General features: G+C 39.9%; 1 protein-coding gene across 1 annotated transcript in view; it reads right to left on the bottom strand.

Moving 5' to 3' along the window:
* Positions 1-13948: 13948 nt before the first annotated feature.
* LOC118762906 overlaps positions 13949-15000 on the bottom strand; it is a 38746-nt gene continuing 37694 nt past the window's right edge. The window contains exon 5 of the mRNA XM_036501936.1: positions 13949-14006. Coding sequence (XP_036357829.1) covers positions 13965-14006 — 42 coding nt within the window. The 3' untranslated portion in view covers positions 13949-13964. The remainder of the gene's footprint in view (positions 14007-15000) is intronic.

Genomic DNA, 15000 nt, shown 5'->3' with positions numbered 1-15000 from the left:
TGAAGGAAGGAGGCGTGACGATATTAACGATAGACTCGGCTGAGAAACAGACACGTCCCACACGTGACAGCAGTCGTTCGACATAAGCCCACAAGTCGGAGATTGTTGGACACTGCACGATTGCGTGCAGAGCGATTTCGTCGCTCTGCCCGCATCTCGGGCAGGTCGGCCCCGTGTTTCTCGATCCATGCCTATAGAGCTTATCCCGAACGGGTAGCGCTTCTCGGTAGCACTGCCAGGCCAGGGATCTCTGGAAGTTGTCCATAGGTCCCGGCCCGAAAGTCGTTTCAAACAAGCGGGTCAGGTATTCCTCGTCGATGCCCATGTTTGCCCCAAGATCGTCGTCGTACCTCCCCTCCACTAATCCCCTATAGAATGCTTTGGTTATATTGAAGTCACTCAAGGTCGACCCGGGACGGTAGAGTTGCTTGAGATCAACGCGACATTCGCGGTGCCATTCGCCCTTCCTCGGCCTCTTTTTGATCCACGACTGCAGTTCGGTCATGGAGACGAGCTGCGGGAACGCGTGCCTCACAAACGGCGACCACACCTATTCACCGTCGTCTACATAGAGCCGGAGATGTCGCAGTCTCAGCGCGTGTCTGCGCATCATCAACTATGGCATGCCCAGCCCTCCTTTTAACGGGTGATGACAGCAAATGGATCGCCTGACCATCGGGACACATCCTTTCCACAAGAAGCGGAAGAGAATGCGTTCTAGTTTGGTGATGGTAGGGTCGGGACAAGGTACGACGGTCAGGCGGTAGTAGATGATGGACGCGATGTACGTGTTCGCCACCTCCGCCCGACCTTTTAGGGACAGTTTCCTCTCGGCCCATTGCCGGGCGAGAGTGACCACCCTACTCGTTATCTCGTTCCAGTTCTTCTCCATTTGGAGGTCCGGACCGAACCAGACCCCGAGCAACTCAACCGGGCCGTCTGTCCAGCGTCCCACGACGGAGGTACTGGTGGACGGCATGGGCTTGCTTCTCCAGGTGCCGAGCCGCAATCCCACTTACTTTTCCCGGTTGATTTTTGCTCCTGTCACCGCTTCGTAGTCTTTCAGTGTCTCGCCGACCCGCTCGATGTGCGCGTGGCTTGACACTATGACGGTGACGTCGTCCGCGTATGCAGACACGCTCGTCCCGCATCCCAATTCTCGCGGGATGCCCCTCAGAGTCGCCAGCTTCCGCAGTAGTGGCTCAAGAGTCAATATGTATAGAAGCGCCGAGAGGTTGCATCCCTGACGGACCGAACGTGCAATGTCGAAAGGTCTCGATAGATGTCCATTTACGCGAATTACCGAACGGATGCCTCTGTACAAGGCAGCTATCCAGCCGCGGAAGACGGGACCGAAACCAGCCGCTCTCAGATCTGCCTCCAAGTATCGATGGTCTACCCTATCAAAGGCTTTCGATCGATCCAAGTTGATCAGGGCCCCACCCATGCCAGGTTCCTTAACTACTCTGTCTATGATGTAGCGCATCAGATGGAGGTTGTCATGGATGCTCCGGCCCGGCACGGCGCACGTTTGTGCGTTGTCGACCAGTTTCTCGATGACAAGCGCCAACCTCTTGGCTAACACGTTTGTCAAAATTTTCAGGTCTGCATTGAGCAGAGTGATTGGTCTAAAGTTATCTATAATGTTCCCCTTGTTTGGATCTTTCTTCAGCAGCGTTACGGCTCCTCGACTCACAAAACCGGGTATGCTCCCGTTTTGCTGCTAGTTGCAGTATACCGCTGCCAAGACGTCTCCAAACAAGTCTGGCAATTAATTGTAAAACTCGTAGGGCAGACCATCCAAACCCAGCGATTTGTCTCTCGAGCATTCTTCCATCGCGTCTCGCACATCCGCCGCCGTGATGGCACCTTCGCAGCACTCTGCCTCTCTTGCCGAGAGTCGTGGTAGGCTGTGCAGGTAGGCAATGAAGTCCACCCTGTGTTCACGCTCGCCACTCGTCCCGTACAGTCGGGCAAAGTGCCCCTGAAATGTCTCGCACATCTTGCTGGGCTCGAGCAATTCGCGCCCTTGTTCATCTACTAAGACTGAATGGTGGCTTTGTTGCCCTGCTGCGCCTCCGCCACCCGGGCCTCCCTCGCGGCTCCAACACCTTCCATCCTTAGAGCACGCATCCTAGCCCTGACAGCACACCCTTCGTGTTTGGCGTTGAAGTGTTGGTCAAGGGCCAACCTCGCCGCTAAAACGTCGGATGTGATGCCGCTTCTTATTGCCTCTTCTAACTTCTTAATTCATCCTCCACTCTATTTCTATCTACGGCTAGTGCCTTGCTATATCTAATTGCTTCCGCTTTTACTGCTCTCTTGAGGGCGAACCACCATTTGTTGTTGACAATGGCTCCCGTTAAAGCCCTTTTTACTAACGTGTTGATTCTGTCTCTGAAAACCTGTCTGGACGGGAAAGATGCGTTCAGTTTCCAGTAACCAGGACCCTGTCTATGTGCCTTATCTAAGTCTAGCGTACACGTCACGAATTTGTGATCCGTGTAGCTGACTGTGTGGAATTGTGGACATCCTAAGTTATCCCTATCTACTGTCCTACACAGTATCCTATCTAGATACGATCTCGACGACCCACTGCGGTTGCTCCATGTCCACGTTGGTGCATTTGGGTGGTCGAGTCGGTACCTGTCAGACAGTTGGAATCGTCTGAGCAGGTCTCTGAGGCATTTGCATCCCCTTCTGTTTTTGTCTCTCCCCACATAGTCTAGATGCGTGTCCAAGGTAGCATTCCAATCCCCCACTAAAAGTAAAGGACGAGACGTTCCCAGGAATACTTCTAGACGTCGAAAGAAATCCGGCCGACCTGTTAAAGGCGGTGCGTAGACTGATACGAGTCGAAAAGCACACCCATTGCTGCCGTCGACATCCAGAACGACCAGTCTACCCTCCGGGTCTAGGAATATCGTCTTGACTTCGAGATCCAGGCTCTTGTGAAAAAGTCCCGCGGTGCCACTACCGCCCATCCGCGGCAGACAGGGAGCAAAATAAATGTTAAGTTGTCCGCCAAACATGGACTTTAGGGCCCGTGGCTCGTGGAGTCTGGTCTCACTTATTGCTATGATTCCCAAATCGTGTGACTTGATGTCATTTAGGAGGTATCCTTGTTTCCAAGGAGACCCCAAGCCACGCGCATTCACACAACCAATCTTGACCATGATTCTATTGGGGTGTGTGCTTTAAAACACAAAAAGGAAGGTACAGAGAGTTACTCACTTGTGACGAAAGTTTTGGCTTCCTCGTCCTTTGATGTGTCTTGGAGGAGGTTTTTAGAAAGTTTTTGCGAAAGGTATTTTTGGAACCCCCCAACCGCATTTGGAAAGAGGGCTTTGAGTGTGTGGTGTTGTGTTTGTGTGATGTGTAGTATTTTGATGTGTTTGGGTGGTGTAGTGCGTGGATGGTTGTTAGTTTTGAAGTCATCTTCACAGATGTTTGTGTGGGCTGTGATGTACTCCATTAGTTTGGAGTCTTTGGTGTCTATCGCTGATAGCATTGTGTGTGTTTTTGTGGTGTTGGTGCTTGTTTGGTTGTGTATGGAGCTTTCAGGGTTCAGGTATCTCCCTGCTTTGGTTGCGTTTTCTTGTTTGTTTTTTTAATCTTTTTCTTTTACCCCCGGTGGCTATTTGCCATTCAATCGAACTTTCATCGTTAGATGAAAAGTCTGACGAATCAGCAGGGGGTAAGGGTAAAGCATCTGGGTCTGTTTGTGCGGTTGTAGATATTGTTGTGGTGTGCGGGGGGTGTTGCTGGGGGGTTTGGTGTGGTGATTGTCTCTCCTACATCCTTGGTGCTTTTCTTCTTCGTTGTTGTTCTCGGTGTTGGAATTGGTTTAGTTGTTGTTGGTGGTGATGATTCTGTTCTTGGCGCAGGTTGTGGTGTTTGGTTGGGTTGGTCCGTTCTTTGTTGCTTTTCATGCATTTCTGCATATAGCTTCTTGATTAGCCGTCCATACTGTGGTGTGGGCAATAATGCTGGCTTTTGTGGTTTTTCCTGTGGCTGTTGTTGTTGTCGTTGTTTCGCGGCAGATTTGCACTCCTTTTTGAGGTGTGTTTCACTGCCGCATGTATAGCAGCGTGGCCTTCTGCCCTCGACTACTACATATAACTTGCGGTCATCCGCAAGATGTACGTGGGTGGGAATTTTGTTAATGTCGTCTTGGCTTATGTGGAAGAGAATCTCCATTCTCTTTCCCACCCAGTCCTTGTGTTTCGAAACAGTGATTTCCAGGATGTTTATGTCCTCCATTTCGACGCATATGGCGGATGTTATCCATAGTGTGCTTGTTATTTGCGGGACATTATTAATAATGACCTTTGTCACCTTCTGGCCAAGGTAACTGGGTGTCATTGTTAGCTCATCTGAATGAAGAGTTAGCGTTCAGAATTGCTTTGCCAACTCTTCATTCTGAAAACCCACCTGTACGTGGGCAAACTTGTTCGACCAAGTCACATACTCCTTGTATCCCCAGATGGGGCGTAGGCATTTTTCTATTTTGTCCGTGCTTGCTTTTTCTGGACTTTTAGTTGTGTTGTTTGTTATTTTATTAATAATCGTTTTCTTTTTTTCCTCATTCAGTATGTGTTGTGGTAAGTGTAATTGTACTTTGCTGTTTTCTTTGGTGATTAGGGCTCTGGAGTCTTTTATCTGCTGTGCAGTAAACGATACTAATGTTTTTTTTTTCTTTTATCGCCTCGGCGAAGTTTGTTGTTGTTTTGTTATTGTTGTTACTGCTGGTGGTGATGGCAGGGGTGTGGGTTGTGGGTATATTAGGTTTGTGGTTGCTGATTATGCAACTAGCAAGGGGTGGAAAATTGTCTGCGTAATTTGCTCCTGCATTAGCGCAAATTTCGGCACCTCGTTTGATGGTCGCGGTTATTTCTTTCTCTCCTTCACTTGTTGGTGATGGAGGGAAGATTGGCTGAAGGGAATTGTTGTTGTTGTTGTTGTTGTTGTTATTGTCGTTCTTGTTGACGGCGGTGGTATTAGTAGCAAGGGAGGCATTGACGGCACTGTCTTTGGTGGCGGTGATGGTGATCTTGGTATTGTTATTGTTGTTGGTAGTGGTGTCGTTAGCAGAGATAGCAGTTGTAGTAGCAGAAGCTGCCATGGTGGTGGTGTCGGTGTTGATGGTGGAATCATTGGTGGCGGTGACGGTGCTTGGCCTTGCGACCTTTGTTTTGTATTTGTTGCTGTTGTCGATGCTGATGGTGGTGGTGGTGGTGGTGGTGGTGGTGTAAGTAGTGTTCACACAGTCAAGTTCAGCGCATGGTGACAGGGGAACCTGTTTTTTTTGTTTTGGCGTCACGCTTCAGTTGCGCCTCGCCTAGTGGTGACCAGTAGCCATTTTTGAAAATAAAAATGGCTAAAATACAACACGAGGCCTACGAGAATTCTTAAAATTTTGCCCACAAAGGGCAAAATTTTGTGTAGATATTAGTCAAGGTTTGCAGTGGATGTTGTTGCACAACTTTTAAACACAAAATATTTGACAATAAACACTTTTGAACGTACAAAATGACCAACTTACTTGGAGCCCATTTGACTTGCGTCTGTCTGTCCAGATAGATAGATAGATAGATAGATAGATAGATAGATAGATAGATTGATAGATAGATAGATAGATAGATAGATAGATAGATAGACAGACAGACAGACAGACAGACAGACAGACAGACAGACAGAGACAGATGGTCAGATACATAGATGGACAGACAGGCAGGTAGACAGACAGGTAGACAGACAGGCAGCCTGGCAGACAGACAGATAGATAGATAGATAGATAGATAGATAGATAGATAGATAGATAGATAGATAGATAGATAGATAGATATGTTTCTTTATTAGCCACACAGGGCTGCACACAGATAGAACAAATTACAAGGTAGAGCTTTTCTTTTGAAGGTTTAAAAAAAAAAAAAAAAAAAAAAAAAAGGGAAGGGGGGTTGGTTTGGTTCGATCAAAAGGGATCGTAAAAGAGAGAAAGAGGACAAAAAAGGGGGGGTTAAAAAAAAAAAAAAAAAAAGGGGGAGAGGAAAAAAAATTGATCAATAGGGATCGTTATCACAGAAATGTCAATATGAAGTGTAAAGAGGAGGACAGGTGAGGTTTACCCGTGGAAGAAAAGCCTACGGAAAAGACCACGGTAACCTCGGTCAATGAAGTCACATTTTATATTTCTTTTTTTTTTTTTTTTTTTTTTTTTGCAATAAGCAACTCTCTGTTTTCGATTTCTGGGTTCATAGGACTATGCTCAAGTGGCTTCGTCATTCATACGTGCCATTCTTGCTACATTCACCCATCTTTTTTTAAAATTCGCTAGACAAAACTTGCCTCTCTACTCTCACTTTCCTTTTCAAGTGGTACTTGAAGAAGTTGATGAGAGATTGACCAGAGAGGAAAGGTTTGTCTCCAATCCTTTCAGACGCGTCCACCAGATACATTCTTTCGCCATAGCCACAAGGATGATGAAAATAGCTCTTCCTTCCCGTTTGAAGGAAGGAGGCGTGACAATATTGACGATAGACTCAGCTGATAAACCGACTCGTCCCACACGTGACAGCAGTTGTTCGACATAAGCCCACAGGTCGGAAATTGTTGGACACTGAACGAACTTTCTTTATTGGCTACACAGGGCTGAACACAGAGGGGACAAATACAAATGTAGAGCTTTTCTTTTCGAAAATGAAAAAGAAAAAGGGAAAAGAATGAGAAAAAAAAGTAAAATTCCGATCAAAAGGGATCGGGAGAAAAAAACGATCAAAAGGGATCGTACAGTTCAATATTTAAGAGATGAGGAATTATGCACATTATTTACATTATTTTCTCGGTAAACTTTCCTAGTGGTGAAATAAAAATACATAAATATTATTTACATTTGACGGATATTTGTCCTCATCTTGTTTGTTGTTAACACAACGTTTTGGGTGATATACTCTCCAGCCTTCATCGGGTGTCTTGGGGGATATTTCGAACCTGGTTTCTCATTCCTAAGGTATTTATCGATGTTGTTTGTTGTTGTTGTTGTTGTTGTTGTTGTTGTTCAGGTCACTGCTTGGAATGGAACTCGGAATCTTGGCGTTAAGAGCGCGGGCTACTAACCCCAAGATTCCGAGTTCGATTCCAGGCAGTGACTTGAATAATAATAATAATAATAATAATAATAATAATAATAATAATAATAATAATAATAATGATAATAATAATAATAATGAAAATAATAATAATAATAATAATAATAATAATAATAATAATAATATAATAATAATAATAATTCATTCTTTTTTATTGGCCACAAGGGCTGACACGCATGATTTAAAACATGAAGGGACAAGACAGGACGAAAGGTTACAAAGGGTTTTGTCCGTTTTTGAAAAACATCGAGTAAAAACTTAATAACATTTAAAACATTTAACAATGAAAACCTCCCAAAAGGGGGAGACGATTCGAAAGGTTCCTGGTGGAAAAAAACCCTACAAAAGCCAACGGGAGCCTGGTCAAAAAAGGGGTGTAGAGAGTCCCTTTTTTTTCCTTTTGTATTACTTTTTTGAAATCACAGGCGAAACCTGAGAACTGGTCCATTTATACTGGCCAGTCTCGCACAATTCACCCACCTTTCATAAAACCTGCCATCGGACAGCACTTTCCTCTCTAACCTCATCTTCCTTTTCAAGTGAAACTTGAAAAAGTTGATGAGGCCATGGGTTTATGTTTAATGTAAATAATGCACATAATTCCTCATCTCTTAAATATAGAGGGGTTTATGTGGGATAAAGCCGTAACACTGAAGAGCGTCATTCATTCAACGCAATACATTCTGAAATTTAAAAAAATAATGAAATATAATTCCTGTTCGATGGGACATAATATTTTAAAGCGAAACATTTTTACAAGAGTTATTTCCCTTGAACCGTTCTCGCCAATATTTATATAAAGGAGGATTTTGAATGCGCGAGTTTCCCAGTCGCGAAGTCGTGGTGCTATTGTAATGTTGCTTTTTAATCTCTCTATGTAAAGCTGAAGTTGTCTGTGTATGGCAGGTTTGGTAGCCTTCAACTAACACTCTCTCCTCCGAGACCCTGCGGCGCAAGTTGACCAAAATTGAGAGTATGATAGAAGGCTTGCTCTTCCTTCCGTAGAAGAAAAAAATTCAAATCGGACCATGTTAACACCAAAACTTATTTACATCTAAAAGGTTCTTTTTTTCTATGAAAATCCCTATTTTTCACGATTTTTTTACTGCTGTGTCGCCATTTTTCGGTGTATTTCAACCAGAAAAATGTTCACTTTAAGAGAATAACAAGCTACATAATGCAAAATTTTTACTTTTCAAAAATTCCAATTCTAAAGGGTCGAAACAAACCCGAGCAACGCCGGGCTATACTGTTTGTATTAGATAAGGAGAGGTGTGAGGTTTTATACGTTCATTTATTACCTCTGCCTTAGCGAAGGCGGAGGTATTGTTTTCAGTCGTGTTTGTTTGTCCGTGGACAAGATATCTCGAAAACCGCTGGATGGATTCGAATGAAACTTTAAGGGATATTTGGTCTCGTACTGGACGAGGATTCTGGATTATTTTTCTACTTAATTTTTGAGAGCGGTCGGGTTCGTTTTTAGTATTCTCGTTTGTGTGAGCAGTCGAGTTTATTTCAGATATTCTCATTTAAAAAATCATCTCTGGCTAATCATTGAGAGGACGTTGGTGTTGCCTTGGCGGAGGTTTGCGCTCTCTACTTTTTTTTATCTTTTACTTCTTTCAGTGACTGGACTGTAGCCATGCTGGAGGACCACAATTTATCAATTTTAGTCGAATGAATCGACACCAGTCTTATGTTTTATGGGGTGGGGTGTTAGCCGGCTCTTGATCTCTTTACAAACCTTAATTGCGAGGACGCAAACAAACCAACGCCAGTTGTCATGCGGTGAGCAGAGGACAAACACCTGTGCGCGCACATACACACACAGACATACAGAGAGAGAGAGAGAGAGAGAGAGACAGGAGAGAGAGACAGACGGACAGACAGACAGACAGACAAACAGAGACAGACATACAGACAGTGAGAGAGCTAACATTCGGTATGCTAAGTAGTAGCTCCAGGTTTCCTGTCGCGATTGTAAGCGTGGAGTATATAAACAAATTGGCCATTTGTTTCTTTGGAATGTCTGATGAAAACCCAAAAAGATTCGAATATCGATTACGAGCGTTCATCTTTCTGTCAGTCTATGGAGAAATAGATCAATTAGACCATATTTATATATATACATACATACATATATAATATATACATATATATATATATATATATATATATAATATATATATATAGAATATATATAATACGGGTTTTCGCAATTTTCTTTGTAAGCACCGACTAACATCGGCAGCCGCAACGGCCGTAAGAAATGTGTACCTCTGTTTTGTATTAAAAAATAATTAACCGGTTGGGTCAACTTGTTTGTTGATCAAAAGTTTTCTCCATTTTCTGCTTATGTAATTTTATATATATATTGTTCACTGGTGATCTAAACGGATAGGTGCGCTGTGTAAGTGCTATAATTGGTCACCTGTTAGGTACCAAGTTCACAGTTAAGGCAGGAACTAGGGATCCGTATTAGGCTTCCTCTAATTGATATATATATATATATATATTACTTTGAAAGACCTCTCATATGGACTTGTGATGCATAAAAGCACTCTTGCAGAATATCAAAATTAGGCGAGATTTCGTGACTAAATACTTTCGTCATATAGAAGAATAGGGTCATGTGACTTTTTTGAACTAGGGTTCAGGAAACCAATATCCACGGACATCATAGCAGGCTGCTGAAGACAGAAAGCTGTCTTGGAGCTTGTTGTGGGAAATGGACTCAATCAAGTTGCAATTCCTCGTGAGAGTAATATACGATGCTCTTCTATCCCCGCCGTTGGATGTTAACATCTGTCTGTAAATTATGCATCGTTGGATCATGCTATAGTGGCATACAAATTCATGACAGCATAACCAAAGATCGTGTATTTTTGCTAATATACTAAAACAGACATTCTAACCTCTTTTAATAATCGCGCCTTTCAATTCCTAACCCTTTTTCAAAGCCTCTCATCTGCACTTCAGCAAACTTCAGTGCACACACAAGTCAAAATTTTACTTCACGCAACAGTGACTGCCTTTATTGCATGTATGGAATTGAATTGCTTATAATTTACACGCACAGGCAGCACCTCTTTAGTTTTGTTTATTTAATCATTCACGTTATTTTCTTGAAGAAAGTAGGCGAATGAATCGACACCAGTATTTAATTTTTTTTAATCCTGGTACTCATTCTGTCGGACTCTTTTGCCGGACCGCCAGGTTGTCAAGTGGTGATAGGGAACAAATACACACACCCAAACACACATATTATATGTACTCTTTACTCTTTTACTTGTTTCAGTCATTTGACTGCGGCCATGCTGGAGCACCGCCTTCAGTCTAGCAAATCGACCCCAGGACTTATTCTTTGTAAGCCTAGTACTTATTCTATCGAACCGCTAAGTTACGCGGACGTAAAACACACCATCATCGGTTGTCAAGCGATGTTGGGGGTAGAAACACAGACACACAAACATACACACACATACATATATACGACGGGTTTCTTTCAGTTTCCAAATCCACTCATAAGGCTTTGGTCGGCCCGAGGCTATAGTAGAAGACAGTTGCCCAAGGTGCCACGCAGTGGGAATGAACCCAGAACCATGTAGTTGGTAAGCAAGCTGCTTACCACACCGCCACGCCTGCGCCTATGTAAGAATAGGTAAAAATAGAAATTTGAGTTAACAGGTACAAAGACTTAAAAACTGTACAGATCCAAGTAACATTTCCACCACTTCCTTTATCCCCAGCACCCATATAAAATTTTCCGCCACCCTATACCCTACTCCTGAGGATCAGTACCACGTACTTTGTGAAACACTGAACCAAAATAGCAATGTAATAACATCATAGAACCCATAACTGACACACATACAGAGCATAATAATTAATAAATAAATATAAATATTAATCAATGAACAACAAAAAATCAGCAGTTATATAATTACATTTATTAGCTTACAGCTGTTTCAGCTACAACGAACACGGCATCTCATTGTGAGTATCAGTATAATTTCTCAAAGATTCATCGGAGCCTATAATAATGAAATATATATATATATATACATTCACACACACACACAAACACACACACACACATACTTTCAAACATACAGACACACGTATGTATGTGCGTGTGTGCGTATATTTACGCATGAATGTATACATGTACGTATGTATGTGCATGTATGTGCATGCATGTATGTATGTGTATATGTATGTATGCATGTATCCATTTATGTATGTATGTGTGTATGCATGCATGTATGCATGTATGTATGTATGCATGTATGTGTGTATGTATCTATGCATGTATGCATATATGTATGTATGTATGCATGTATGTGTGTATGTATGTATGCATGTGTGCATGCATCTATATATGTATGCATGCATGTCTGAATGGCTGTATGTATGTATGCATGCATGCATGTACGTATGTACGTATGTATGTATGCATGTATGTATGTATGTATGCATTATGTATGTATGCATGTATGGATGGATGTATGCATGTATGTATCTTTGTATGTATGTATGTATGTATGTATGTATGTATGTATGTATGTATGTATGTATGTATGTATGCATGTACGTATCTCTGCCTGTATGTATGCATGCATGTATGTATGTATGCATGTATGTATGTATGCATGTATGCATGTATGTATGTACGTATTATGTATGCATGTATACACGTATGCATGTGTATATGTATTATGTATGCTTGTATGTATGTATGTTTTTATGTATGTATGTATGTATGTATGTATGTATGCATGTACGTATGTATGCATGTATGTATGTATGTATGCATGTACGTATGTATGCCTGTATGTATGTATGCATGTATGTATGTATGCCTGTATGTATGTATGCATGCATGTATGTATGTATGCATACATGTATGTATGTATGCATGTATGCATGTATGTATGTCCGTATTATGTATGCATGTGTATATGTATTATATATGCTTGTATGTATGTATGTATGTATGTATGTATGTATGTATGTATGTATGTATGTGGAAAGGGAAGTTCGAATAATGTGTCAACATCTTATAATTCCATCTCACTGATATGGCTTTCAAATATTTAGATTTACATTTTCATTAACACTGGCCTTTAATATATATATATATATATATATATATATATATATATATATATATATACATATATATATATAATATATATATATATATATATATATACTCACGCGCACACATACATATACACAGACACAGACACACATATTACATACATACATGCATACATATACAGAGACAGACAGATGGATAGAAATATAGATAGATAGATAGATAGATAGATAGATAGATAGATAGATAGATAGATAGATAGATAGTTAGATAGATAGATAGACAGACAGACAGACAGACAGACAGACAGATATATATATATATATATATATATACATACATATATACATACACACACACACACATACACACACACATGCATATATATTTATATTAGATACATTTAGCATATTGGATGTCTACCTAGTGGTCATCCTTCTTATATGTATGTAATATAATTATTCTGAATCTTCAGATATTTTCAATACGCTAGGCCACTTGTTTAATTTATATTGATCAAATTAACATCAATTTTTTACCCTTATTATTTAAAAACATATATTATATATATATATATATATATATATATATATATATATATATATTATATATATATATATATATACGTTTTTATACCATCTATATATATAAATATATATATATATATATATATATATATATACATACCATATATATTATATATATATATATATATATATATATATATATATATATATATATAATAATATATATTGGATATATAACACATATACATATATATATACATTATATGCATATATAGAGACAGACAGACGGACAAACGAAGACACAGACAAACAGAGAGGGCTTAGTTACAGGATTCACTAGAATCTAAGCGAAACCACACGTAGGATGCCAAGGCTGGCTAGGTACTTATATGACATATTCACCTTGCTGGTTGTTGAATAGGTCGTCATCAAGGATTTGTCCTTGCCTATTTATTATACAAGTTTAAAATTTTGCCTTAGGATGGTGGATTCATGCTATGATGTAATCCATGAATGCGTCTATAAAAAATTCTACCGAAACAGCTGTAGTAAATTTCAGACCACATTTATATATACATATATCTTTTATCTTCTACAATATTTCAGTCATCAGACTGCGGCCATGCTGGAGCACTGTCTTGAGAGTCATATATATATATATATATATACCTGAGATGTTCAGGCAAAAACAATGAAGAAACATAGCAGAACACGTAAATACAAAAATATTTTGTTTATTTTTTTTCTTTTAGCAGAAAACTGCTTTATCTTTTTTTTCTTTTTTTTTTTTCCTTTATACTATAACAAACATATATTTTATTTCTTTTTCAGAGAAAGAGAAAACAAAATGCAGTGGAAAACGTGTTAAAGATTTTAGTGTATAAATGAAATATATCCAACGGCAATTGCTTTCTCCTCTTCACCAAAAACTAAAACTGCTTCCATAAACAAAATCCGAAATTTGTTCCCGTATGCTCCAATGTTGTTACGTCATCTAACAGCTGCTTGTGTCTCACATTTATTGCAGCAATGCTGGCGATCTTATTATATAATGATGATAATAGTAATGAGCTTATTGTGTAAGCTCGTTATTTAACTTGAGACACATTGACAACAACAACAACAATATTCAGGCCGTTTTTTGGTTTTGGTTTTGGGTTTTTTTTTCTTTCTTCTTCGTCAGTTTTCTTATGCGTTGTAAGCCATGTAAGGAATTCGTTTCACGATGTGCTGCGAAAGAAATGAGGAAGGTAAACACCAATAACTCTAATGCTTGGCAATATTACTACTGCTGGGTGAAATGCTTAGCGGTATTTCGTCTGCCGTTACGTTCCGAGTTCAAATTCCGCCGAGGTCGACTTTGCCATTCATCCTTTAGGGGTCGATTAAATAAGTCCCAGTTACGCACAGGGGTCGATGTAATCGACTTAATCCCTTTGTCAGTCCCTGTCTGTCCTTGTTTGTCCCCTCTATGTTTAGCCCACTGTGGGCAATAAAGGAGTAAATATTATTACTGCTGCTGCAACAACTAATATATAATAACAAAAACAATAATAATAATAATAATAATAATAATAATAATAATAATAATAATAATAATAATAATAATAATAATAATAATAATAATAATAATAATAATAATAATAATAACAATAATAATAATAAATAGATATGAAATTTGGATGGGAAAAATGCGCCAAAGTAACCATGAAAAGAGGAAAACTAATTAAGAGTAGCAACATCACACTAGATAAAACCAATGAAATAAAAAGAATTAGACCAAAGCCAAACTTACAAATACTTAGGAATCCATGAACTAGATAAGACACAACACACACAAATGAAAGAGAAAATAAAAAAAGAATATTATAGACGAGTTAGATCAATACTAAAAACAGAGCTCAATGCTAAAAGCAAGATAATAGGTATTAACACTTGAGCTGTCCCAGTTATAAGTTACAGCTACAATATCCTTAACTGGACACTAAATGAACTGACTAAAATATATAGGAAAACAACAAAAAATAATGACAGGATCTAGGATGCATCACCCAAAATCTGACATAGAAAGACTATATATACAACGTATAGAAGTCGGTAGAGGCCTTATACAGCTGGAAAACTACTATAAAATAACCACCACAGGACTGCAAAAATATCTACTTTAGAAAAAAGGAAAACTGATACAAATAGCGGCAAAACACGAGCAAAACAAAAAACTGTT

Source organism: Octopus sinensis, linkage group LG4 (assembly GCF_006345805.1).
Source record: "Octopus sinensis linkage group LG4, ASM634580v1, whole genome shotgun sequence".
NCBI lineage: Eukaryota > Metazoa > Mollusca > Cephalopoda > Octopoda > Octopodidae > Octopus > Octopus sinensis.
This window is presented reverse-complemented; position numbering and strand designations above follow the sequence as displayed.